Source organism: Cyprinodon variegatus, unplaced genomic scaffold (genome assembly GCF_000732505.1).
Source record: "Cyprinodon variegatus isolate N-32 unplaced genomic scaffold, C_variegatus-1.0 Scaffold180, whole genome shotgun sequence".
In the NCBI taxonomy this organism is placed as follows: Eukaryota; Metazoa; Chordata; class Actinopteri; order Cyprinodontiformes; family Cyprinodontidae; genus Cyprinodon; species Cyprinodon variegatus.
This window is the reverse complement of record NW_015150633.1, coordinates 625,404-650,615: the sequence shown is the minus strand read 5'-3', so window position 1 is coordinate 650,615 and position 25,212 is coordinate 625,404. Positions and strand designations below refer to the sequence as shown.

The 25,212-nt window shown below is 35.4% G+C and overlaps 2 protein-coding genes across 2 annotated transcripts in view; both read left to right on the top strand.

Moving 5' to 3' along the window:
• Positions 1-1,209: 1,209 nt before the first annotated feature.
• Positions 1,210-12,505, top strand: nipsnap1 (nipsnap homolog 1 (C. elegans)). The gene is made up of 10 exons (XM_015378841.1): positions 1,210-1,316; positions 3,863-3,990; positions 4,573-4,618; positions 6,847-6,941; positions 7,317-7,387; positions 7,488-7,628; positions 9,214-9,245; positions 9,345-9,439; positions 10,956-11,039; positions 12,300-12,505. Exons 1-10 carry the CDS (start codon positions 1,237-1,239, stop codon positions 12,362-12,364), a joined length of 837 nt encoding a protein of 278 aa, XP_015234327.1. The 5' UTR covers positions 1,210-1,236; the 3' UTR covers positions 12,365-12,505.
• A 1,409-nt stretch (positions 12,506-13,914) lies between these two features.
• Positions 13,915-25,212, top strand: part of gatsl3 (GATS protein-like 3) — a 29,805-nt gene continuing 18,507 nt past the window's right edge. The window contains exons 1-2 of the mRNA XM_015378869.1: positions 13,915-14,232; positions 24,869-24,939. Of these exons, the coding sequence (XP_015234355.1) occupies positions 14,120-14,232; positions 24,869-24,939 (184 nt within the window). The 5' untranslated portion in view covers positions 13,915-14,119. The remainder of the gene's footprint in view (positions 14,233-24,868; positions 24,940-25,212) is intronic.

The window sequence follows — 25,212 nt, the reverse complement described above, 5'->3', positions numbered from 1 at the left end:
TTTTAATTGTTTTAGTATCAAAATAAAGGCAAGACCCCAGAGAATATGTTACAGGTCTAAAAACCATCTTGGGGCGAGTGCTGAGGACCCAAATTTGGGTCCTCATGTTATGAAAAGGGGCCTGTTACATACTAGCATATGTAACAATTTGAGCATTTTTCATACCTACCTTAACAAGACCACATAAATGGAGACACTATTTGAGCATGCAGGCGGTAAGTAAACAAGTAAGCTTCATAATTACATAAATTAATTCTAATTAGATTGAATGATTTTTGAACTGGATTTTTTCTTTTGACAGGATCCATTTATTTATCAAAGTATCTTGAAGTGACATTTATTGTAAACTGGAAGCTTTTACACAAAGATAAGTGCAGCACAAGTCATGAAGCAACTCATGAAAGCTGTTTTTTCAAAGAAACCTCTAAAAAAGCAAAATATTCTCTTTATGGCTTTCACAGTCTGAAGGAATGAGCAAAAACATTTTCATAAGCAGCTGACATATTCTCATACTGGATGTAAAGACACTCGGAGAGAATTTTGACTGATATAAATGTTTAAAAATAGACCCTGCAACATAATTGCAAATAATTCATTTCTGTTTTTGTTTTTTTTGGCACATAAAAGATAACATATAGAGTTAATTTATTAAAATACTCTTGGTGGTTTTTGAAATGTATGAATGAGTCTCAAACAAAACCAAGGTTTTTTGCATATACTGGATCCCCCCCCACACACACACACCCCCCCTAGGTCATGGAGTATTTATCTCTAATCATGCATTTAATTCTAGGAGTAACAAAAATTATCCATAAAGCTATGTCTCAATATTCCTGGCTTGTCATTAATATTTAGTTTTCCCAACATTTAAAATCTACATTTTTCTGTCAAGTTAACATCTTTAAAAATACCAGTTTTTGAAACTTTCTTAAAAGGTTCTTGAAAGTAATAAAACACTGATCTTAGCTATCATTCCAAGATTACAATTTATAAATAATCTACATTTATGCCTGTAGTCAAGCTGCATCTCTCACAGGCGCAATCAGCAGCCTTAGTTTGCACATTGGATCATTGCTTCACGGAGTCACGCATGTTTTTAACTCTAGGGGGCAAAAAAGTGTTGTCAGGTTTCAACCCATCTGATTACCTGTCAATTCGCATCACGGAGGAGGAGGTAAACATTAACCAGCAGGGAATGATTGGGCGTCAGACAACTGTTTCACTTTAAAGAGGAACATGGCGACGAGCTGTAGATCTGTGCAAACTACAGGACAAATTCTGTACAGGTGTTCTAACTATTTGCACCAAACTACCAGGTACGTTCATTTTATCTTTGTCATTTATAACAACGTAAGAAACAATGTGCAATGACAGTCATGAGATTTTTAGCTCAGTCAACAAAATACTGAACTTATGAAAAGTTGGAAACCACCCTTATGTATTTTCTGAATACATCTGCCAACATTTACAGCCATGATTTATCTTAATATCTTTTGTTTTATTTTCAGTTAAGATCATGAAAACACACCAAAATGTCAACCATTGCTGCTATGTTATTTAATGAGAAAATCTCCATAATATGACCCAGTATTTAACTTGTAAATGTCTGTCTTAAGTTTAATATGTATTTCTATTGTTAAAAATAAGGCATGAATGTTATCTAAAACCCATTTGCAAGCCTGCTTTAATCATTTGCTAGACCTCTGAACCTTGCACTGTAAAAGCACACTGCAGACACACGCAGGATTTAGGGCCCCCAACCACATTGATTTCTGCTCTCTTTGATATCTGTGGATTTTAGAAACCCTTACAAGTTTTTGTGAAACAACAGTCTTTAGAATAAAAAATATGACAAAATAGCACCAACTCTCCTTTGTCAATCGCTATGCCGATGGACGTTAGAAATACTTTACAAAAGCCTGAATCCGAATTTCACAGAAACATCTTTAAAAGATTTGGGACATTATAAGTTTGTAGAAACCAAAATAAGTCAGAGAATTGGAAGTTAAACTTAATTTAGTCAGTGTGTTTAACAGTATGTGATTTTACTTTATGAATATACCTCTCAATGATTTATTGAAATATAGATTATTTAATTAACTTTTAACCTATGTTTGTATTAGTACAGGATTTTCTTTACTTTATAAAGAATACCAAAATAAAAATAGCTAATCACAACAAATTGCGATTTCAGTATAGTGGTTATGCAGTTACCTATTTCACATAGTGTATTTTTAAGCTGCTGTTGTGGTTTCTTACCTTGCAAGTTTTAGGTGGTTTAAACCAGCATAGACTGAGTGGTGCGAACGCTGTGCAAATAGGAAAAATGTTGCAAAAGACAAATGCTGTCATCACAGAAAACAGAGCGATGCAAAGCGAAGTATGCTGCAGGAAACCCATAGTAAACACATAAATTATTCTACCTTGCAAAACATATGCAAAGGGTCTTAACCATGGTTCAGGTCCAGTTTAGAAAACCAGAAGGGATCATTAGCTGGTATGGGCAACGTTTAGGCCAAATACGAAATGCACACCTATGAAAATAAAGAAACCAGCTAGTCAGACCCAGTATCAGTACGCCTCATTGGCTGATTGTGAATCTGCTGGGATGATTTTCTAAAAGCAGCTATCAGCCCTAAATAACACAGGAACATGCCTTTTTTTGGTGGTATAGCATACTGACATAAAAACAACGGTAAGAAAGTTTATGAAAGTTCTTAGTACAGCTAGTGAAGACTGACAAGATGCATCTGATTTGGTGGACTAAAATAACGTTCAGCTAAATCAGCCAATAACTATATCTAAGAGACAAACAGGTTTAACCTCTGAGAGACAGGGTGTAGTAGAAGAACACAGAGTAGAAGGAAACATTTTTTGTAGCCTAATTGATGCTCCCCTGTATGGCATTCAGAAAACCAGAAGATCTGCCTCTTATTACCCTGGAAACATGAAAAAAATCAAATCTTTGTATGATTGAGCTTAATTTCTAAGGCAGCATATGTGAGGACAATTTTCAAGCTTCCATGAAGGGAACAGTAGACAGGAGAAATATTTTCTCACTTTTTAACTTTCATAACACTCAGCTTTTGGGTTAAGCTGAAGACTTTTATAACTGCTTTCTTTGGACATTCTGATAGTAAAGAATTACAATTATCCAGTCTTTAAGTACCGTAACAAATTCTTGGATATTTCTTATAAGACATTTCTTATATTAGCAATATTCTACGGGTAGACAAACCCAGAAACCTGTTTCATATGGGATTTTAAAAAACACCTTGGCCAAAAAAAGATAGTAGTTTTAGATTTTTCTGAATTTAAAAGCAAAAAAAATGTAATTCATTTGGGCTTTTATGTCTTCAAGAAAGACATGCCTGTGGTTTACTTAACCCTTTAAAGCCCGATCCAAGAATAAAACAAAACAGAAAATTACTTTTTTTTTGTTTGAAGTCCTTCTTTGGCCTTTTAACAAAATATGTAAAAAGAAAAAACACAAATACATTTTTGATATTAATAATTTATTACTATGCGATAAGTCAAGATAATTTTTTTGTGTAGTCTTCTGCCCTCTGTTATCAGGTATATCTGATTGTGTACAACAGGATTTTGAGCAAAGTTTTTACCATTAAATTATGCAAAAGGTGTCAGACGCAAAACATTTCAGAAACCATATGTATCAAATATGATACATTTGGCATTACAGGGTTAAGGGATTAGATTAGTAGCTCTAATTTCTAAACAGCACATATCTTCATATGAAGTGATAATAGTCTTTTACAATCTTGTAGTCCATGTATTGTTCACATTTCCTACAATCCTTGTAGAGTTGTGTTATGTTTGCTTCTCTCATCTCATGTCTGTTTAGGAGTTTTTCAGAAAGCAGTGACAAAGGCTGGTTCCGCTCCTTATTTGTGCACAAGGTGGATGCGAGGAAAGATGCCCACTCTAACCTGCTGTCAAAGAAAGAGACCAGCAACCTGTATAAAATCCAGTGTATGCATCGGGTATTTCACTATCATTCAAAGGGATTGTTATTGCCTTTAAGTGCGGGGTTACTGAGGGTCAAACACCTGAGGATTGAAAAAGAAAATATTTCGATATTCTGCAGAAAAACAGCTACATAAATTATGCTTTTTCAATTATGTCTGCAAAACCATAGGGTCTCAGAGAAAACTGCAATTTTCATTGCACATCACAAGGAGCAAGCTGCAGTTAGGTTAATAACATGATGTATCAATTTCATACCTTTTTGTGACATCAGAACAAAAAAAAAATTATTTTCTTTAGAGTCTCAGATCATAACTGTGTCTATCTCCAAAGGAAAAATTACCATTTTTCTCCAGACTTTGATCTTTTATGCAGCTTACATCATGCTGTGCAGAGATTTCAATTGGAACAATCTATCAGCCATAGCCTATAACCTTGTGCAAGTGAATCAGTTTTGTATATAAAGTCTTTGCTGAATCGGGGTGTGAAATTACTTTGTTGGAGAATTTGATCATGCATTTTGAAAAAAAACACTAGCTTTTGATAACAATGTTTCTCTCTTTCGTCTTTTTCCCTTCTTTTGTGAAGTTCATAACGTCAAACCCGAGTGCCTAGACGCATACAACAACCTTGAGTAAGTGTGTTTCCCAGTCCAAAATATTCCTTTTATTAACTTTTCTTTCCATCTTATGTTTACTGCTTTGAATTGAATGGCTTTTCTTTCACTATTATAACTGTTTGTTTGTTTTTGATAATATTTTATATCAATATATTAGCTATAAAAGTAGTTTCACTGCAGAAGAAAGGTATGCAATTCAACAGTTGATGATTGCAATGGATTTACTCTTCTGCATAATGTTTACTGGGGTTTCAGGGAGTTATTCACAAGTAACCCTGAGATATTACTAAAGTGATTGTTGGGAAAGGCCAGATGATGCAAATTGTAGAGCTCTATAAATAGCATGGACAAACCTTGGCCTCAACAATGAGCAAACTGTGGACTCTTTCATATTGCTGTTTCATATTTGATATTTAGAATTATGGATCCCCACAAGACAGCAGATTACAGAAGATTGCAAAGTTCTTGTTGTGTTTTCTTGTTTGTTGTTTAATTGTGTAAATGCTACACTAGAAACCTTTATTGGAGAAATGCTTGTAAAAGTCGTTTATAAGACAAATTGCCTTTAGGTAGAACTATCGGACTATGGAGTGGTGATGCATTCCGCTTCTTAGCAGCAGCAGCAGCTGCAAATATTGCGTCCATGAAAAGGTCATCGGGTTATTCTCTCCATCAACAGCATCAATTTAGTGTCAGACTTGCAAATGAAAGCCCAAACTATTTGGTGCAACACAGTACCTTTTGAAAATATTAGCAGCATGAACCTTTTGCACTGTTTCTCACAATAAAAGGAAAAACTTAACTCCATATACTGAAACTAGGTTTCTGAATAGAGATACACAACATTCCTATAAAGTAGAAGATATTTTACATGTAAAACTCTTGAAAGCATGCTATTAATTTTCATTTAAATACCTGAATCAAGATTTTTAAAGAATTAGGCTTTGTTGTAATTATGGCTGAATATCTTCTGGGTAAAACAGCTAAGGTTTATACATGTTTTAACTTGTATTTGAATTTGAGTTTTAAAGATTTGCCACAGATTCTCAATAAACGTTTGAGTTTTAGACTTCTGAGAAGTATTTTCTTTTTATGCTTACCTTGTATTTAACTGCATTCAATCTTCCATTATCTCTGATAAATTCCTTATCCCTTTGTCTTGTCCCTTAAACAACATAAATCCAACACCATTCTGCTGCCACTTCTTGATCAATGTCCCCTAACCATTTATGCAGGTTTAGGACATATCTTGGTAGGTTTGCAGTTAAACCTTATCATCTGTCATTTTAACATGTTTCATTTAACAGTGACAGTATGAAGCTCAAAACTTGGATAGTTTTTCTTGAACAGAACCTTGCTGTTCTTCAGAGTTTATCCCTGACCCACCTGGTGTCTTTGCTGTTACCTTGGCGTTTGGACACTTTTCCTTTTTAACTTTTAATGCATTCATGCAGCAGCCATATACAGATGACGAATAACACAATTAGAAAGCTGCTATAGCCATTTAGTTGCATTGGATTTTATTCAAAAGATAGCAACACACTTCTTATATTTCTGTTTTTAGAAAAATGAAACCCAAATATCCTTTTCCCTTTACTTTACAATTTCCATAATATGCATTGCTGTTAATACTTGTAAAATTGCAGAATGGAAATTTAAAGATGTACCCTTTTGCAGTAAGTATACAGGGGGACATTATTCTAAATGTTAAGCACAGCATGTGGATTTACTATGGGTTTTTTTAAACTATGCCACAACCCTTTTGTTCCTTAGATAATAGAAAAAGTAAAGGATTTAAGGACTGAATGCTTTAACAGCCGGTTCTGAACATTTTTGATCCCCAGTTATCATTTGATCTTCATTCTTGCATTTTTTCTTAGGAATGAAGGCAATCCATTTTTTTTATCTGATCAAAATCTGAGCTGTGGTGCTAGAAAGTATAACAGTTTTTGTTGACTTGTGAAAAAAAGAGGGATTTTATTTGAGCAGAGGGAGAGTTTTGAATCTTCCTTGTTGTATAAAAATGTTCTTTTTTAACTTTGTTATTTTTCTATAGCAAGATTATCAAAGAATATTTGATATGCACATATATGAATAAGTGTTTTTATTTCTTGTCTTCCCTTTGTGTCCCCTAATTGATAATTTGACCTGACTGGACAGTATGCCTGTATTATAAATGTAGACAACTTTAAATAATGTTTTTTTTTTATTTCCTTTGTTTATAATTGTAATGCTGATGCTAGGGCTGAAGTACAAACCAGGCTCCATCAGGATCAGGATTTCCCCTGTGAGGTTGTTGGCAGTTGGAACACCTGGTATGGAGAGCAGGACCAAGCTGGTAAGCTACTGAGCGCATGAATGGAAGTGATACAGACACAATCAGACTGATAACTTTAATTCATCATGGATCCATGGCAAGAGATTCATTTCTGTTTCTTCATGCACTAAACAATTTGAAGTAGCTTCAATTTTATCATAATCTGTTTGGCAGTGTGTTACAGTGGCCTGCAAAAGCTCAGATACTTCCCCTGATGAGTCACCACTTTGTCTTTCCTTTTAACATATGATAATTTTCAGTTTATGGCATACATTAAGAGCATTTTAGAACAAATGAGAGATGAAAATGTGATGAAGGTTCTGTAAGCCCCATCTGTGTGGGTGGAACTGGCTTCAGTGAAGTGCTACAGTGACATCTGCTGTTCTTGCTGCTCAGTGCATCTGTGGCGATACAGAGGAGGCTACCCAGCTCTGACTGAATGCCTGCAGAAATTAAGAGCCAACAAGGTATGATGCAAATAATAATAGAACATTTATTTCATGCGCTATCTGAACATGCAGAAAAGCTTTTTTATTATCGACTAATAAGAATAGGAATTATTTTTAGGAATATTTGGAATTTCGCAGAGAGAGATCAAAAATGTTGATTTCAAGGCGAAATCAGCTTCTTCTGGAGTTTAGCTTTTGGAATGAACCTTTGCCAAGAAAAGGACCAAACCTCTATGAATTGCGCACCTACAATCTTAAGGTAATTATGTTTTTGGTTCCTTAAGTCAGCTGTTTGACATGTGGTAAAATGCCAGTTTTCCATTTAAATTCATAATGAAAGTAGATGCCAGATGTTGCTGATCAGATGACTTTAAGTGACTCTCTGGTTGCAGTTGTGATCATAAAAAAATCAATCAAAAAAAATAAATCAAGAAGATTAAAGTAGTTTGCTGTTCGCAAGAATGATAATAGGAACAAAGCTATTGTTGGTGCTGAACAATCTAGGTATTCATTCTTAAGACCAGTGCTGAAGAGTAAGAAAGAATAAATTGTTCAAGAAGATAGTAAATCTCCCCAGAAAGAGGGAAATATTCAGCAGAACTGCAAAAAATAATGAAATGAATCATCATAAACATCAGGCTTTACAGTTGGTTGAGAATAAGTGATGGCCTGGGCTTATTATCCTGCAACAGGAACTGAAAATCTTGATAAGTTATTAAGATGGTAAAAGGTTCGTTTTTAAGCTTGGCTGACATTTAAATATAACTAGGAGAAACACATATCAGATCAAATAATTAACAATGTGCATTTAATGTGACAGATTTAAAGTACACTTTTAAAATATTATTTAAGGAAGTAAGCATATGTTCACTGAGTCCACAGTCGTTTATTAAAAAGAGTTTTGTTTCCTTCTTTATTAGCTGTAAACAAAGAACCATTAAAATTAACATAATCAAAGCAAGAAAACTTTAGTCTGTGGGTAATAATCTATATAATGTTTTACTCAACAAACTAATCTACAGAAATAAATGAATTCCTGAAGAGGGACATTTAAGAAATTAAAAAATTAGTAAAACTTTGTGCTGAACGTTGTTTAATTAATCAAAAATTATGATAGATACAGTTCTAATCAATTGATTATGACTATGGTTTTATACACTGCAGTATATCTACACTCCGGCAGCAAAACAAGTGACTTAGCTGTTGCAGAGACACATAAAATTCAAACTTCCCTGTGCAGAAACAATTATGCATATTTTTCTTTCTCAACATTTTTTATTTATTTACAGCTGCCTATGGTTCCATTATTCCCTCCATAACATTGAACTGCTTCATCTTATAGGAAACTATTTAAGGCAGATGTACCGCTATAAGCTACTGAATCACTGGGAGGAGTTTTTTGACTGCATTGACTTTAATGGTAAACTGTTTCAAATGACAGTAAATGGAATAGAAAGGTCACATTTTCCATTTATGCAATTCACACACTAGTCAAATAAATATGCTTTTTTTTAAAACCAATTTACATTTCCTAGGCGTAGTGCTGGAGTAAACCTTTCTTATTTAGTTTCCTGTCTTGAATTACAAATATTTCCACCACCTCTGAACTTTTCTAGATTTTAATTGCTGACCTTGGGCTGTGTAGTGTAATCTTTACTCATGAGTAATAAAAGGTTTTGTACTCATGCAGCCACTGCTTCACTTAATCATGCACATGGGCTCATGATAGACACACATTTTTCTGATGAGTTTTAAAGCCATAAATGACATTTAAAAAAAGAAGATATTCCTATTGCATTTTTAAATTGATTCAAGTTTTAATTTAAAGCTATTGTTTCTTTCAGCCAGGAACCATGATTGAATGGGGCAACCGCTGGTAAGGCTAGCTTCATTTGCTTAAAAACATGAGTTTGAGTAAGCATGAGCTGTGTCTTTGTGAGTATCTGACTCCTAAAATGGAGCTCTCCCATTACAGGGCAAGGGCAATCAAATACAGACAAGAAAACAACGAGGCAGTGGGTGGGTTCTTCTCCCAGATTGGTGACCTGTATGTTGTTCATCACTTGTGGGGTGAGTGAATGCTTGCCGTATATCATCATATCCAGAGTCTTTGGAAGAGAAATTAAACCTTGTGAAAAAAAATCACATCAGCCATCTTGTTCTATTTATTCTGGGTTATAGAGCTGAATTATTCAATTGTTGAATCAGTTTAAAGCATATTGCAGCACTCAGCAATATATATCCATGCTCTTGTTTAGATCTGAAGTAAAATCATCAGTGATTACGTTTACAATTGTGTTATAACCTGGGCCAGTCCAACGGTGTATGAGCTCTAAAACAGAATTTAATTTGGGGGACCATGTCCAACAACTGGAAATTAGGATCATCACTTGTAAGAACAGTTTTTCCTCCATAAAACAGTAAGAATATAGCTGCACAACATAAGCAAATTGTGATATTGTAACATCCAAGGCTTTCTGTGGTCTTCAGTTTGTTCCACACCATAACCTGTTTCAGCAACAGGCATCTGCTGCGGGGAGACTTTATCTAAAAGGCAGGAATAAGAGTGGAGCATTTGGAATTGCAAAATAAAACACTCACTGCATGCTTAATTTTAGATTGGTATTGACCACCACAGGCCAGTCTGAGACAATTAAGGTTGAGGTTTGAAGGTCACATCTGAGCTGAGCCCATCCCTCTTATCACAGACCTCAGACAGATGGGAAGGATACATAGGTTATTTAATGTTTTATTCATAAGCAACATTGGGATACAAGGCATTTACTCACAGAACAATTTACTAACAGCTAGAAAAAAGTTAGGGAAAAAGGTGCTTCCCTAACTTTTATAGATACAGAAGATTTGTATGCATATCTTGTATAAATGTATTTTCTCTCTGAGGGGCCTTGTGCCACACCAAAGTGAGTTCATTCCTAAGGTTGGCTTTGACTGCAGCTATGCTTTGAAATAAAAAATAGCTATAAAATTAAAAAAAGGCCAAAGAAGGAACATGGTTCAATATCTATATTTTTGCTTTATAAGCAAAACCTCAACAGGTGGATTCATGTTCAGGTGTCCTGTCTAGACCTCAAGAGCAGAAACCATACCACAGTTTTTTTCTACCTCATCAATGTATGTTACCCTTTAATTTTTTTTTATTGTTTTCTTTCTAGTTTACCTATGATAAAGGAACACTGTTCATACATTTTCAGCTTCATGTAAAGACTTTTAGCCAGTGGAAAATAACCCACTGTTTTAATGAATACCTCTGATAAACAAATATCTACTATCATAAAATGTTTTATAATGTCTCTTGTTATCGACAAGCCTTACAGGCCTAGGTGTTAAACCAAACATTTCTCAAGCTTGTGGGGGGAAAAAAAAGGTTAGAGAAAATTATGCTGATGATAAATAGGAAACACAATAGAGGAACAGAAGGTTGAATAAAAATAGCTTAATTTCATCTTTCTTTTTCTCTGTTGGATGCCTGTTTATCACACAACCTAAAAATACATATCTAAAGTCATTTGAATTTTTGATTAAAATTAACTTACACATAATATAATATTCAAATGTTTTCTTACAGCCTATGAAAGCCTTCAATCCCGAGAGGAGACAAGAAACTCTGCCTGGCAGAAAGAGGGCTGGGATGTAAATGTTTATTATACAGGTAAGATGACTACAAATACAATATTCTCTTAGCTGATTTACTGAAAAAAATATTTTTTTTTGGCATTTACGTAATCATATTTAGTTACTTTAACACAACTGTTTTATGTCCTACCCTGCTAACATAAAACAATTCTGTTAAAGTAACAAAATATGATTGGGTTTGCTATTGATGTGAAAACATTCAGTTTATATAAGTGACTTTTATGCCAAGAATTTACAAACTTTTTGACTTGATTTGAATTGTATTCTTAATCTTGTCTAAAAAGATTTACCACATTATGCATGCACTTTTTTTTTTGTTTTATTTACACAGCATTACTGTTAGTTACAAGTTTTCTTCCTTTTTGGTTTTATTTATCAAAGGAAGCTTTCCAAACTAAAATGGTTCAGTGTCAAAACATATCTGCATCCTTGTTAATATCATGAAATATGAATTAGCTGCCTTCAAACTGATCTTTATATTGGTTGATTTGTTTAACAGCCTTTTTACTACTTTACTTGTAAAATCAAGAACTTAGTTAAATAGAACCTTTCGGGTATTCAATAACTAATCAAAAACATAGACAATATCTATCATTCTAAGGTTTAAAAACATTTTTTTAGGCAGCCTACTAAGTCTGACCTCAGATCTGGTTGAAATGCTGCGCTATAGCCTTTAAAAGGATGTAAAGTTTGACACAACCAGCTAGTAGATATATGGGGTAATATTTTTTCATACAGGCCCTTGTTTGTTTTTTAAAAATGCTTTGTGTAGGTTATTTTGCAGCCTTTATAATTTAAGATTAATCAGAGGTAATCCAGGTTCATTAAACTAAAAGCCTGTGGAGAGATTATTTCCAATTATTTGCATTTCAAGCTTTACTCCACAGGCAAAGGAATAATATTTACATAAAATCACTTGAACAAGTGAACAGGGTGAAGAAAAACAAGTGAGGGTTCTACCATCTGAAGTTTTTTTTTTCTCCTACCTCTGAAAATATTTAAGGGTATTAATTTAACACTAATTTGGAGATTTCAGGTATTGATCTTTTCCCATAATAAGGAAATTATAGAACATGCCTTGATAAGTGAGTAAAATGTTTGTGTTTTAAGGCTTTGTTTAATGAGAGGCTACCCAGGTAGGGATTCAATAACAGGTTCAGGGTTAGATAGGATAACGCTGGAAAAGAGATTAAGAGCCATTTGAAATAACTTTAGATATTAACAACACAGATTCCTTTCTTGTCATGCCATATTATGTGTTTTTATCTGTTCCCAGTGCCTTTGTTGAGGAGCATGGAGTCCAGATTAATGATTCCTACCAAGAGTTCACCTTTACAGTGAAGTTTTGACTCTTACTACCAACAACTGAATGACTACAACTCCCCAACATCATCATCCACCTCCCAAAAGCTGAGTCACCTGTGTGTTAAGTCTGCTGGATGATCCATGTTACATCAGTGTCTTTCTTTGTATTCACACTCCAGCTAGTTTAAAAAAAAAAAAGTAATGATGTAATTGTGCACTTTGGGGAATTTTTCAAAGTGTACCGTATATGTTTTCTTCCATACAACTAATCAAATATTTAGGGGGAACTATGCTTTAAAATGTCCAACTCTGATAGTTAAACTGATTATTTAGACTAAGATGCCTTGGGCAACAGTTGAGCTCTTTGGGCGATTAATCATGATATGATACCAGTCATTACTATTTTTTCAAGTTTGAACGGTTAGTTTCATGCAACTTTTATGGCATACTTAGAAAATTGTTTTGCATACTGAGTCATTTTTACAGCATACTAAAAAAAGTACCTCATGTTATGTACTCATTGTCAACTCATCTGGCTGTTTGGTTGATTGTGTACAGAAAGCCCTGTCACTGTACCAAGTGGAAATTCACACCCTCTATTAAGATGTAGTACTTTTCAAAATAAAAGTGGACTTATGTAAGCTTAGAAATACTTTTGAAGATTAATACTTTTAATTTGCTAATACTGATAACTCTTTGGTAAATTTGGATTGATTAAAATATGTTATAAATCTGAAAATTATTAGGCTTTTACTTTGAGATAACACCAATTTGGAAAATAGTTTCGCTTTTTTCTTTTTTGTTTTTTTAATCTTTACTTTTACAATGTTTTTTTTTTTACAGTCTGTCAATGTTATTAATAGTTATAGATAAATAACCCTTGAGAAGAATAAGAAGTTAATGTCTTCTGGAACAAAATTTGAATTGATTTTGTAGATTTCTCTGAAAACATGTTTTTTTTGTTGATGTATAGAATCATGAAATGTTCATCACTGTGAATTAGCTATGTAATAGTTACATCTATTAAACTGCAGGTGACTGTCAACAGTGTGAATCACTTTGAGTATCAGCAGTTTTTATTTTCATTTTAACTGAGCAAAAGTTATGATTTACATCTTAAATTTTTTAAAACAGAGGAAACATTTCATTGCTCGGCTAGATGATTGACTGATCAACCGGTTTTTATATTAACCTTCTCATGATTAGAATTATATGTAGGCCACCTTTAACCATTTTTGGACCATTAGGTTTTTTTAAAAAAATCGTTTCGAATCTTATACATATCTTTTATCTAAATTGGGCACTCTTGTAATTTTGAGTAGCAACACTATAGTACCTCATAAATATATAAAGGCATAATTGTTAAATACAGTTTGATGTTTTTGATAAGCTTATAAAAAAATAATTTCTTTAGAATTGGAAAACAAACGTCAAATTAACCTTTAAACTATTTTCTTTTATTTTGAAATGTCAAAACGGAAATGTAATATCAGCTGGTTCCTATAGCTTTGGAAGCGCACGTGCCAAACCTGTAGCTTTAAGATGAGGGGGCGTGGCTGCGCTGGTCAGCCCCTTGTTTTTGAATATACAGTAGTTCAGGGAGGCTGCTTTGGTCGGATGTTTTTCTCGTCCTGTGAGAGGAGCCCAGCGGGATATTAGTGATTACAGCGGTCTGGAACCTTCCTCACTCAGGGTCATGTTTAACATTTGAATGATAGAGTTCAGCTAGAAATACCTTTTTTTCTGCGCTAACAGCTAAGTGGAGAAGGAACTGTTCGCTAGCAGGAAAATATGGACTTGCACATTCTGGACCACAGACTCCGGGTCACCAGCATATCCAAGAACGGGCTGATCAGTTACACCCACCCTCTAATAAAACTGATATTTCTCCGCAACAGGACACGGTGAGTAGTGTGGCTGCTAAAGTGGTTGTGAATCGGTGTGGTTAATCCAGATCGGAAACATGAGAGAGGAACACAGCGCGTGCTTATTCACTGGGTGGCTGAGCTGTTGTTTGTCTGTTCATGCCTCTCTGCTGCTGCAGATGATCAGCTGCACTGCATGAAGCTGTTGACTTCAGTGCAATTTAGATCCTCTCATTGGTCCTTTTTAAGAAAAACTTGCGAGCTTTGACTAACCGTTTTTTTTTTTTGTGCCTCTTTTTTAAATAAGACATGCTGCTGCATCCTGCTTCTTCTGTGCAAAGGATTTCAATAAAGGGGTTGGTCTTTTTCTGTACTTTAGAGGAAGAAACTGAGTCCAACCTGCTTGTCTTATAACTACCGGTAACATCACTATGTATGTGTATGTGTGTGTGTATGTGTATATATATTTATATGTGTGTATATACGTGTATGTACATATTTGTGTATAAACTAAACTAGGGATGCACGATATAATCGGCCCCCTATCGGTATCGGCCTGTATCGGCCTTAAAACTGAAGATCGGACATCGGCCACCCCACCGATATTTAACCCGATATTTGATCAGCTTCTGAGTTTCTAAAAAAGTCTAAAAAAAAAAATAAAATAATACTTCTTCTTCCTCAAAAACTTCTTTTTTACAGACTTAAAAACTTCTAAAGACGAGGGCAAAAATATTGATACATTAAAATATCACAATATCTTCATATGCTGATATATTGCCATTTAAAAACACCATCTCTTTTACTAATGAAATATTGCTATATGTCATCGTTATGCTACGAAATCCCTCGAAAATTCACGAAATTTTGCCACATTTTTATATGTTGACATATTGACGTGGTATCGATCTATTTTACTAACAAAATCTCACAAGAATTTGCAAAATATCACAAGAGTTTTTAACAGAACGATGAAATTTCACGAGATTTTGAAAGTAAAATAGATCGATACTGCGTTTTTAAAAATCAATTTGATATCAGCATATGAAAATATATTTGAGTATATTATTTTTCAAAGTGTCAGAAATGGATAACAAAACTGCTATTTTCAATGACTACTTATTTTTGTCCAGCTTTAACATCGGTATCGGTTATCGGCTACATGAGTTTTAAAATATCGGCATATCGGATATCAGCCAAAATCCCAATATCGTGCATCCCTAGTATAAACGTGTGTATATATGTGTATGTCAAGGCCGAAAGGCACCAGAACCTTAGGGTCAATCTACACGGTCCCAACAGAAACGAGCACAACATCCATGTTTACCAAATAAAGACAAACTACACTTTCCTGCAGCCTTTGCTACAAATAGATGCATATATTTAAACACCTGTGCTGTGTAAATAAAAGGTATAGTGGACAAAATCCCTTTCAGGTTTGAGTTCTGGGGTGAACATGTTTTACACTGTCATTATCTACTTTTATCAATAATCATTCTGCAAAAAAATAGATATTTTAATGTACCAATATCCACATATTATTTCATGAATTTTTAAGTTATTATTAAACTAGTTATTTATTTATGATTTAACTGAATACTCCTAGCTGACTTACAGAGACGCATAATTTTATCTTTACCCCAAATGATTCAAAATTTAGTTCTGAAAAGAGCATTAATTCTGTATTTATCATCTTTAATGTTTGAATATTGATGTGCATAATCAACCACAGTGTTTCTGTTTTCAACTAGTTGTTAATATATGAAAAATTTTAATGTTCAATAAGTTTGTATATTCCCCTTCAGACTATTACTGCTGCCATCATCTGTAATAGAGGGACAAAATGCTAGGGGTGGCCAATGATTGGCTAAGGGTGGCCATGGCCACCCCTGGCCCCCAGTCTAGCTCCGCCCCTGAATGTGTGCATGAATAGTGGGCCAGCTAAACATCTGTGTTCTGTCCACCGTCCCTGCTCTGTCACTATGCTGATGAGAGCATGTAAACCAGAATAAGGAAAAAGTAGCACTCGCTTGGTACTTGATGTTTGCTGACAAATTTCACACTATTATTTTTGAACCTTGAATGTTTTAGTCATGTCACAATTAACAAATTAATGTAAGATTTGGTATTTTATGACATAGATGCACACAAAATTTTGCATAGTCATGCAACAGTCAGTTGTCCTGGGTCAACATCGTGTTTGGTGCAGGTGCAGCTCTGGCTGTCTCGTAAGGGTTGGTTTTCTTTCTACTAAGTAAATGTCTGACTCTCTTCTCAGAGTTTACTTCCATGCTTCTCCTCTATTTAACTCATCTGCTTTCCATCTTTCAAAGAACTCTAACTAGCTTCAATTTCCCTGAATCCCCACAGCATGAGGCCACCACCACCGTGTTTTCCTATAGAGCTGGTGTGTTGGTGGAGATCAGCAGTGTTATTTTATGTTATTTTTATCTGACAGTATACTTCATGTAAGCCAGGATGTTCCATTTTGTTTATTCCCAATCTGAGCTCTTTTTGAGATAAGGGAGCACAGGTTCAGAAATCCTTAAATTGGACCTTTTTGTTGTTTTTTTTTTTTTTTTTATAAGTTCCTTTCAATTAGTTCAGATTTCAGGATTTTACAACTGTCCTTTTAATGTTTTCCACCCAAACCTTAAGAATTACTGTGCTGACAGCACCTCAAAGTGATGCTGTACTTGTTTGGGTCTTCATTTTAATTGGACAACCATGTCTTAATAGTTTTGTCAAACGTTCTTTATTTTTAGATGACAGAATAGTTCTAGGTGATATGTTTATAACTGGTTTAAAGCTAAACCCATCTTTGTCCCTCTTCATTCTGCTGTTTGTTTAAATATGTTCTCTGAAAAGCCTGTGGTGCTTTAATAGAGCAAGTGTGTGCATACTAAGATTGTACTGGACAAGTGGACTCCATTAGGTAATTTCTAAAGACAAATGATTGCACTAGATTTTTGTTTTGGAGTATCAGAGTAGAGAGGAAGGGGTGAAAAAGAGAGAACATTTTAATTATTAAACTTGCACATCACAACTGTTCATTTTTTGTTTGTCTATCACATAGATTGTCACTGTATTATAACAAAATGTGCAAAAGTTCAGGTGACTTCATGTTGTTAAGGGTGCTGTTTGCTTGCATTGTTGTCGCATTAAACGGCAAGTAAAGTGTCAACGACAAACTGACAGGAAGCTACATTAAAAGATGACTGACTTAGACCGTGAGACGTCTCTTTCCGTGTCCGTTCATGCCTTCATGCCTCTTGGTGTTTTGACTCATAGTATTGAGTAATAAAAAAGTTTTGACATGCCTGTTATGAATAAAAGTATGTTTTTAATGTAACGAGTCCACTGTTCTATTTACAAAAATACTTTTACTAGTTATCACACTTAATTGAGGTTTAAAGTATTTTTTTGATAAGCATTGCATTGTTGATAGGGTTAAGCCATGCTATTTACCCCATCCCCACCTGTTTCTGACAGCTGGTTGTATGAAAACATCCTATTTGGTTGTTTGGGGTTATTTTTGGTTGGAAAAAGCATGCAAAATTATAATATGGAAACTAAATCTCCACGGATATTTTTAGAGCAGCATTGTTTTGAAAACATGACATTGTACTTTACATTTCAGCTTAAAATGTTGATTCAGATAGCAGTGATATAATGAAGTCTAGGATTATAAGTCAAGGTTATCAAAGCACACTGACGTTGCATCATCACTCTTACACAATAGATGTGTTTGAAATTGTTTTATCAGTTTGTATTCTCTGTTTTTCTCCTGCCATATTTAAATCTACGTTTGATTAAAGGAGAGGGGGTCCGGAGAAAGTTGAGCAAAAACAAGCCTGATTTGCCTCCCTTCCTCCTCTCCCCCCTCCTTAACTTCCTCTGTTCATTAAAGAACAACTCCTTCGCCCGAGCTCAGTGGGTCTGACAGCAGTTCTGAGAGGAATTTTAATGAGCGGCTCACTCACAGCCTTGCAAATTGCATATGATTATGTGGTAGTTTCTTCTTAAACATCCATTACAAGGGTTTTGGCACAGGCCAGGAATAAAACCACCTTGCAGAGTTTATTTACCCTTCCACTAATATAAAAAAATTATGAATAATGGATCTAATCCTTTTACAAGCTCCTGACAACGCATTCATTATGCATTCTCAAACGCTTTGCTTATAGTCTTCCATTGTCTCCAGATCGGGGGGGGGGTTATTATCAGAGGCCAGTATGTTGGCCTTTCTGCATTGTGGATGTAGCCCTGCAGGCACAACACAGTTCTCCTTTCTTCTGTTGGGCTGCTGAATAAGAGCACGGCTTGGAACAATGCGTCAGCTGAGCCAGAAACCCAGTTTTCCACTTTTATGCTTCAGTGATCTTCTGAAGTTGGGGCACTCGCTCCCAACTCTGATAAAACTTATCTGTGCTCTCTCAGAATAAGCCATGAGTCAGTTAGGGATGTAAATGTATAGCAGGGTTTTATACAGTAGGGTTTTCTAAACTACAATAGTTTCCCATACTCTTCCTAAAGCTCCAACGCGGCTTTATTAGAGACCAGTTAGCTCATGATGATTTCATGGCTTTGTAAGCATTTTATATTTTAAGTCACCATATTTTATAACATAATGATAAAAAAATCAAAAGAATTAACACAGAATATGTAATAGAATCTCTTTCCAAGCATATGTTATTAGAGAACCTTTATCTGATCATTTGTCCATTTTTTATTTCTTAGACATTGTTTTGGGTTTCTTCCTCTCAGTATGTTTTCTCAGCTGGAATATCCATTGTAGCTGCTACCGCCCGTTGCTTTGTACGGCCAGATCAAAGTCCAGAGTCTTGTGTGCTTTGGTTTTCATCTCCACTCTTTCTCTACCTGTTGCTTTCTTTGTCTCTTTTGGTTATTTTCCTTGTTGCATCAGAGGAAGGAGTTTATTTTTCCAGCCCATTACCACCAACAGTTGCATTAGGCCCATGTATTGGAGTGCTTTGCAAACATTAGGACTTCACAGGGCTCCGTCTCATCCCAAATTTTCCATGTTTCTCCGAAAACAAACTGTGGTTAACCTGTCTTTGCCATCACAACATTTACCTTTTCTTTTTAATCTTCAGTCCTCTCTAAAAGTATTTTTTACAGAGCATAAGAAAACAATAAACATCAGAAAAAGTTGATGTGTGTACATTCTGAAGGAATTATTCAATATATCAAGGGAAAAGGCTATTCAAGCCCACCTGGGTTTTTTTTTTTATTTGACTCTCTTGTTAAGATGTGAGTTAACTTGGATTAATCACGTTTGAATATTCATTTTCACTTGCCAAGCTCAGATGCATTATATGTAAGACCTGTTAAAGGAATAAAACACTTGAATCTGATAACAATAGTAGGCTGCATAAGTTTAAAAAACAACATAATACCATTAAGGAAATTCAGAAACTGATGAAAACCAGAGTATTTGACCTCAGTCAGCCTGCAAAGAGTGGCAAAGCCCTTCTGAGTATATATGGAGCAGTGCAGAGCCTTTCTAGAGGTGCCCGAGCTACCAAAGTTATTCTGAGCACATCAAACGACTCATCCAGGAGGTGAAAAAAGTACCAAGAACAACATCTAAAGTAGGCTGCCTCAGTCAAGGCTGTTGATCATGAATAGAAATAACATTCCTTTCACACCAAACCTTTGGAAGGCTTTTTACCATACAACAGTCCAGATTATGAAGTGCATTGTGCCGGTTGAACCTATTCCAGATACTGACCAGATAACTACACCGTGGTGTAGCTAGTAAAACTAGCAGCAGTTCAGTGGACAGGAATGAATGGTAGCTGGCACTAGCGGGTGACATCATACACGCGCCACTTTGTTTAAAAAAAATAATAGATATAAAAAATATAACCGCGTATGTCTGGGGGACAGTGATTCGCCTACATGTTATGAATGCTGGCGTAATTTATAAAGAATAAATTATGAACAGTTTAGTTTGTGTCTGCAAGTCCTTGCCCATAGGAAGACGTTACTTGGATATAACCTAATGGAATATCTTCAGAAAGGCTCCAAATGACACAAAACTTATATGGGTGAGTAGAACATGATGTAACAACGTAAAATCAAGGGCACAATGTAAAAAAAATAGCGTTCCCCTTTAAGAGTAGCATATTTGAGTAGAAGAGCAAATTAAGATCATCTGGAGATTAGCTTTTTAGGATACCTTGTTTTGGTTGTGAGGGTTAAAAAAAAACACATTCTGTCAGAAAGGCAGCTTTTTCTCAACTATTGGACAATAGCCCATACAGTATTATCTGGACTATAGAGTGCACATTACTGTAACCTGAACAAAGTTTTTTTTTTTACTTGAAACGCACTTTTATAAGCTTCACCGTGCTATAAGCCACTGATGTATACTGAACTGTCTCCCACCAAACCTGTAGGGGGAACTCGATGTGCCGCTCCTAGAGTAGGGACGGAGAAGAAGAATACTAGCTCCTGTTAGCGTGTTTGCTCATCACATTAAGAGCTTCTAATGAAAGATGGGGCTTCTTAGCTCTTTATTTCATGTCTGCAGGTGTTGCACAGTCTCTTCATGTGTTTCACAGCATTAATGCGACAAATAAATGTCAAAATGTGTGATATCGGAACACTAATTCTCCGTCATGCCTGCTGCTACCGTTTGCTTGTGTAAATGAACATTAGCCCCTTCATGTTTGATTTCCAACTCTGACTTGCATCTCCTAACCTTGAGCTGCAAGCTGGATTGTCGCGAGATCTGAGTTTTCAGTCTCACAACAAATTCGTCTTGAAAGACTTCCATTAATGCGTCCATCTCGTAACAACCAGCAAGTCAGACCAATGACATGCCAGCAGTGCTTTTTGGGACGGGACATGTAGGAATGACGGCAGTCATAAGGGCCTTGCATGACAAACATGGCTACCCTGAAGGACTTGCCTGTCGATACCACAATTGACGTGGTTTTAGCTAAAATAGCGTCAATTTCTTGTTTAAAAAAGGAGCAAAGAGAGGTACTGTGCATTTGGAGATAGGAAAAATGTCTGAGCTTTTCATCTGACAGGATATGAAAAAAGTTTGATTTATCAGCTTACTCTGGTAGTTGTGAAAATCAAGAAGCTGCAGACAAATCCCATTATGGTCATCGTGTCTCCGTTGATCACTTTCATGGATGACTGAGTCACCGAAGATAATAAGTCTAAAACATTATGATTCGCTGCTATGATTGGCTAAAAACATATTATGGAAGGCGAGTACTCTCTGGCATGTCGCCCAATAAGCTCATATTATTGTACTAAATGTCGCTCCTTTTCATGGACAGATTGAACGGCAGCCATCCCAGATTGATAACTTTGAACTCAACTCAGTTATATACTTATCAATCTGGATACTGTGAGGCTATCCGTTCACTGGAGGATAAGAAAAATATGCATAAAAGCAGCACCTTTGCATAAGCCGCATGGTTCAAAGCATGGGAAAATAGTAGGGGCTTATAGTCTGGAATATACGGGTATTTATTTGGCAAATATCTGCTGTGAGCAGTATAATAAAGGCATATTAAAAAGAACTAAGACTCTAAGAAACAAAAGTCGTGTAGACACTTCACTTGAGACCCAGGCCTGAATTATAAAGAAAACCTGTAGGTTGAGCAAAGCAGGGAAGACTACCAAGAGCCATGTCTGATCTAGTCTAGATAGATATTAGTTTGAGGAAAAATTCAAAGACCTGTTTGTAAATACATGGATAGTATGTCAGGCTATGAAAGTGATGTTAAGTACTTTGTTTTGCTGTTTTCCTTTCAAGTAGTCAGCACTGAGCTAATGCCTCTCTTATCTGTCTAATCTGTACTTTGCAAACAGGAAACCAAATACGCAGTCGTTTCACTGATGTGGTTCTTAAACATGACTTCACAACAGAGAGCTGAGATATTGCTTTAACTCACTTGCCTCACTCGCTCATGCAGGGTCGTGGCACCTGCAGGAAACTGCGAGCTGCGGAAGGTGAAGATTCAGCAGGAAACGAGAAGGGCTTTTCAACACAATGGGCTGGCGGAGGCTGCTAACACAGCTGGCAGTTACTGTTACAATGTTTTCTCTCCGTCTTTCCCTCTTTGTCTCTCAGTGGTGTCATTGTCTAATCCCATGGCAGGGATTGCTCTTTGCTGAGTCAGGAGTTTTGTCATTGCGTCCATGCCTCTGCTCTAATGTCTCTTGCAGACTGATATGCTGAGAAGGAAGGTATAAAGATGTTAATGTTTATTGTTGTAATTTATTAAACTCAAGATCGTTCATTGTTTTTTTTTATATGTCATTAAAATTTTACTGTTGGATAACTGACTATCTAAACTTGGATTTATTCAAAATCAAAGCAATAATTACAAAATTAACCAAAGGGAACAAACAAAGCTGGACAAGTACATTTATTTTTTTAGTACTGCAGGTAAGAGTGGTATCTTGGATCTCACTTTGCTCTAAAGAACTAGTAGTTTGGGGGATTTTTCTCAAAAAATTTTAGGAGATGCATTTGAGAAGACATTGAGGTTCAAATAGGCATAGCTACTTATTAGGTGCAGCCATAGATTTGGTAACCAAATCCTTGAAAAGCCCTAAAAATTCTTAGTAAGGCCGAGGTCACAGCCATTACATAACTAAGAAACATTTAGGGTTAAAATTTCCTCTTAAAAAGGGTTTATATTTGTGGGCTGAGTGCTCCACAAGAAGCTGCTGTATCCTGTGGTGTCTTTGTGATCAGCGGTTTAGCACTGTGATTCCTAACCGGTACCCCTAGTGGTCCATGAGTGCATTGCGAGGTATACATGAAAATATTTTATTTTTTAGGTAGTAAAATAAAATAGGGCTGGGATCTGTTCTGCTTTGTGGGGACCAGAAATTGAATTGGAAACTTAAGCAAGCTTTTATCAACCAAAAAAAAAAAAAACTTTTTCTTATATGTTTGAGTTCACCTTCAGTTTTGACAAACATCCAAACCAAGCAGAGGAACAGACTGGATGTAGAGAACAGCCTGGTATTTTTCTGCTGTTTTTCACACTGAGCTATCAGGGCTCATCAAAGCAGCTCAGGTGTCTTGATTAAAACATAGAAAAACTAATTAAGTCAGCCTAAAAAACAATTTTGTTCAGTATTAATTTCCCAATTCCTCAAGTTTAAATGTATTTATAAGGGAGTTACTCAGAGGAGCTCCCATTTTATAAATACAGGTTTATAATATGATTTTACTTTGTATTTATTATGATTCCTTGCTATTAGCATCTATTCTGCTTGATTATATCTTCTACTAACTCTGCAGAACAAATTTTCAACCTTATTTACATTCTGCTTACTTTTAAAAGATAATACTATGTGCTTCTAATTTTGGCACTTTTAAATAGGTTTTTATTTTAATTCAAAACATTATATTTAAGGGGTGAAACAATGAATCAGATTAATCGCGATTATTGTAATAATCATAACAGGAGTATGGAGACTTTAAAACAAGCGTTTAGCTAACAGAGCAACCCACCTAGAACAGCAATTATACAGAGATTGTGGCCAAAATATATAAACCTTTAGCCTTTAAAGCTACAGTGTGTAATAATTACAGGGATATACAGTCAGAAATGTAATATATTATTATACATATTATACATAGTATATATTATACATAACTATGTTATTTACCATCATCTACGAGCTCAGCCTCTTAACCTTAATATTTGCGTTGCCTTAGAATTCGTTATTTATAATTACATAGGAGCGGGTCTCGCAGCCATGGAGGCAGACATCTTTGCGCTACGGCAGCGCAGAGCCAACAAACTAGCGATTGCGAGATCGCCCATTTAGAAAAAATAACGGGTATAGCAAGTTGAGAGAGATGAACTGAAATCTATACCCTACACAGACTAATGAAATACTATCTGTAAAATTATCTATGTAAACAAACCTCATCATTTGAGACGGTAGGTGATGCGGACGTCGTGGAAGACATTTTGTACGCTCGCCGTACTGTTGGGGGGGAGAAGCGGTGGGGGGGGATGTTCATGTTGCTGCGGTCTGCAGTCTGGACGTTAGATGTCGCTAAAAATTACACACTGTAGCTTTAAGGTAAAAAAAAAATATTATAATGTTTCCATCTGTCAATATGCTCGATCCAGAAATCCTCTAGTGGAAAGGTTTGAGTTTCACCTGGTTTCATTTTGCAAAAAAGTCTTCTTTAGGGAACCTTTTGCAATCTGATTATTAGTCGATTAATCGAAAAAATCATTGACAGATCAATTGATTTGCAAAGCACTCGTTAGTTGCAACCCTAGTGTATTTATAGATAGCACCAATTCATTACAAACATCCTTCACCCATGTACAAGCTATATCATTTATAACTGTGTATTATTACCAGAGTTATTCATAAAACTGCTTTAGCAGGATTTAGGTTGCTATTGCTTCATGTGATTTGTGACCAAAAATAGTAGTTCTAAGTCTATTTTTGGCTGATTACAAAGTTAATTGGGATTTTTACTTCCTAAAGCAGGAATTTATTTGATTAGTGGGTTAAAAATAAACTAAATCCTGTTTACTTCATTGCGAATACACAATAGTTTTCTCTAAAACTATCTTAGAAATGTTGTCTTCCACGCTTCAGGTTTTTAATTATCCTGTTTTTTTTTCTCTTTTCTTTCTAGTTGTAAGTTTTTCAGCCTGACAGAAACGCCTGAAAACTACACCGTTGTCCTTGATGAAGAAGGATTTAAAGGTAAAATGACACACATATACACCTAATAGCATCATTTTTACAACCCTCCGCTGTTGATTTTATAGTTCACAATATTTCTGTGAATTTAATGACTGAAATAGAGCAACATAAAGAAAAAGGGTGGAATAAAAAAAAAAAATCAAAGACAAGGCAGCTGATAACTCGACATTCTAGGATAGATGACAATCCTGTACAAAAGTAACGACACCAAAATCTCCAGCAGTGAAGTTTTGATGGTGACCTTTCCATGGTAACAGAGAAGACCTAACTAAC

Excerpts from the sequence above, each read along its gene's own strand:
- nipsnap1 (XM_015378841.1), top strand. The coding sequence starts at position 1,237 with ATGGCGACGAGCTGTAGATCTGTGCAAACTACAGGACAAATTCTGTAC. Across the intron at positions 4,619-6,846 it reads GACGCATACAACAACCTTGA|GGCTGAAGTACAAACCAGGC; the intron begins GTAAGTGTGTTT and ends TGCTGATGCTAG. Across the intron at positions 6,942-7,316 it reads TGGAGAGCAGGACCAAGCTG|TGCATCTGTGGCGATACAGA; the intron begins GTAAGCTACTGA and ends CTTGCTGCTCAG.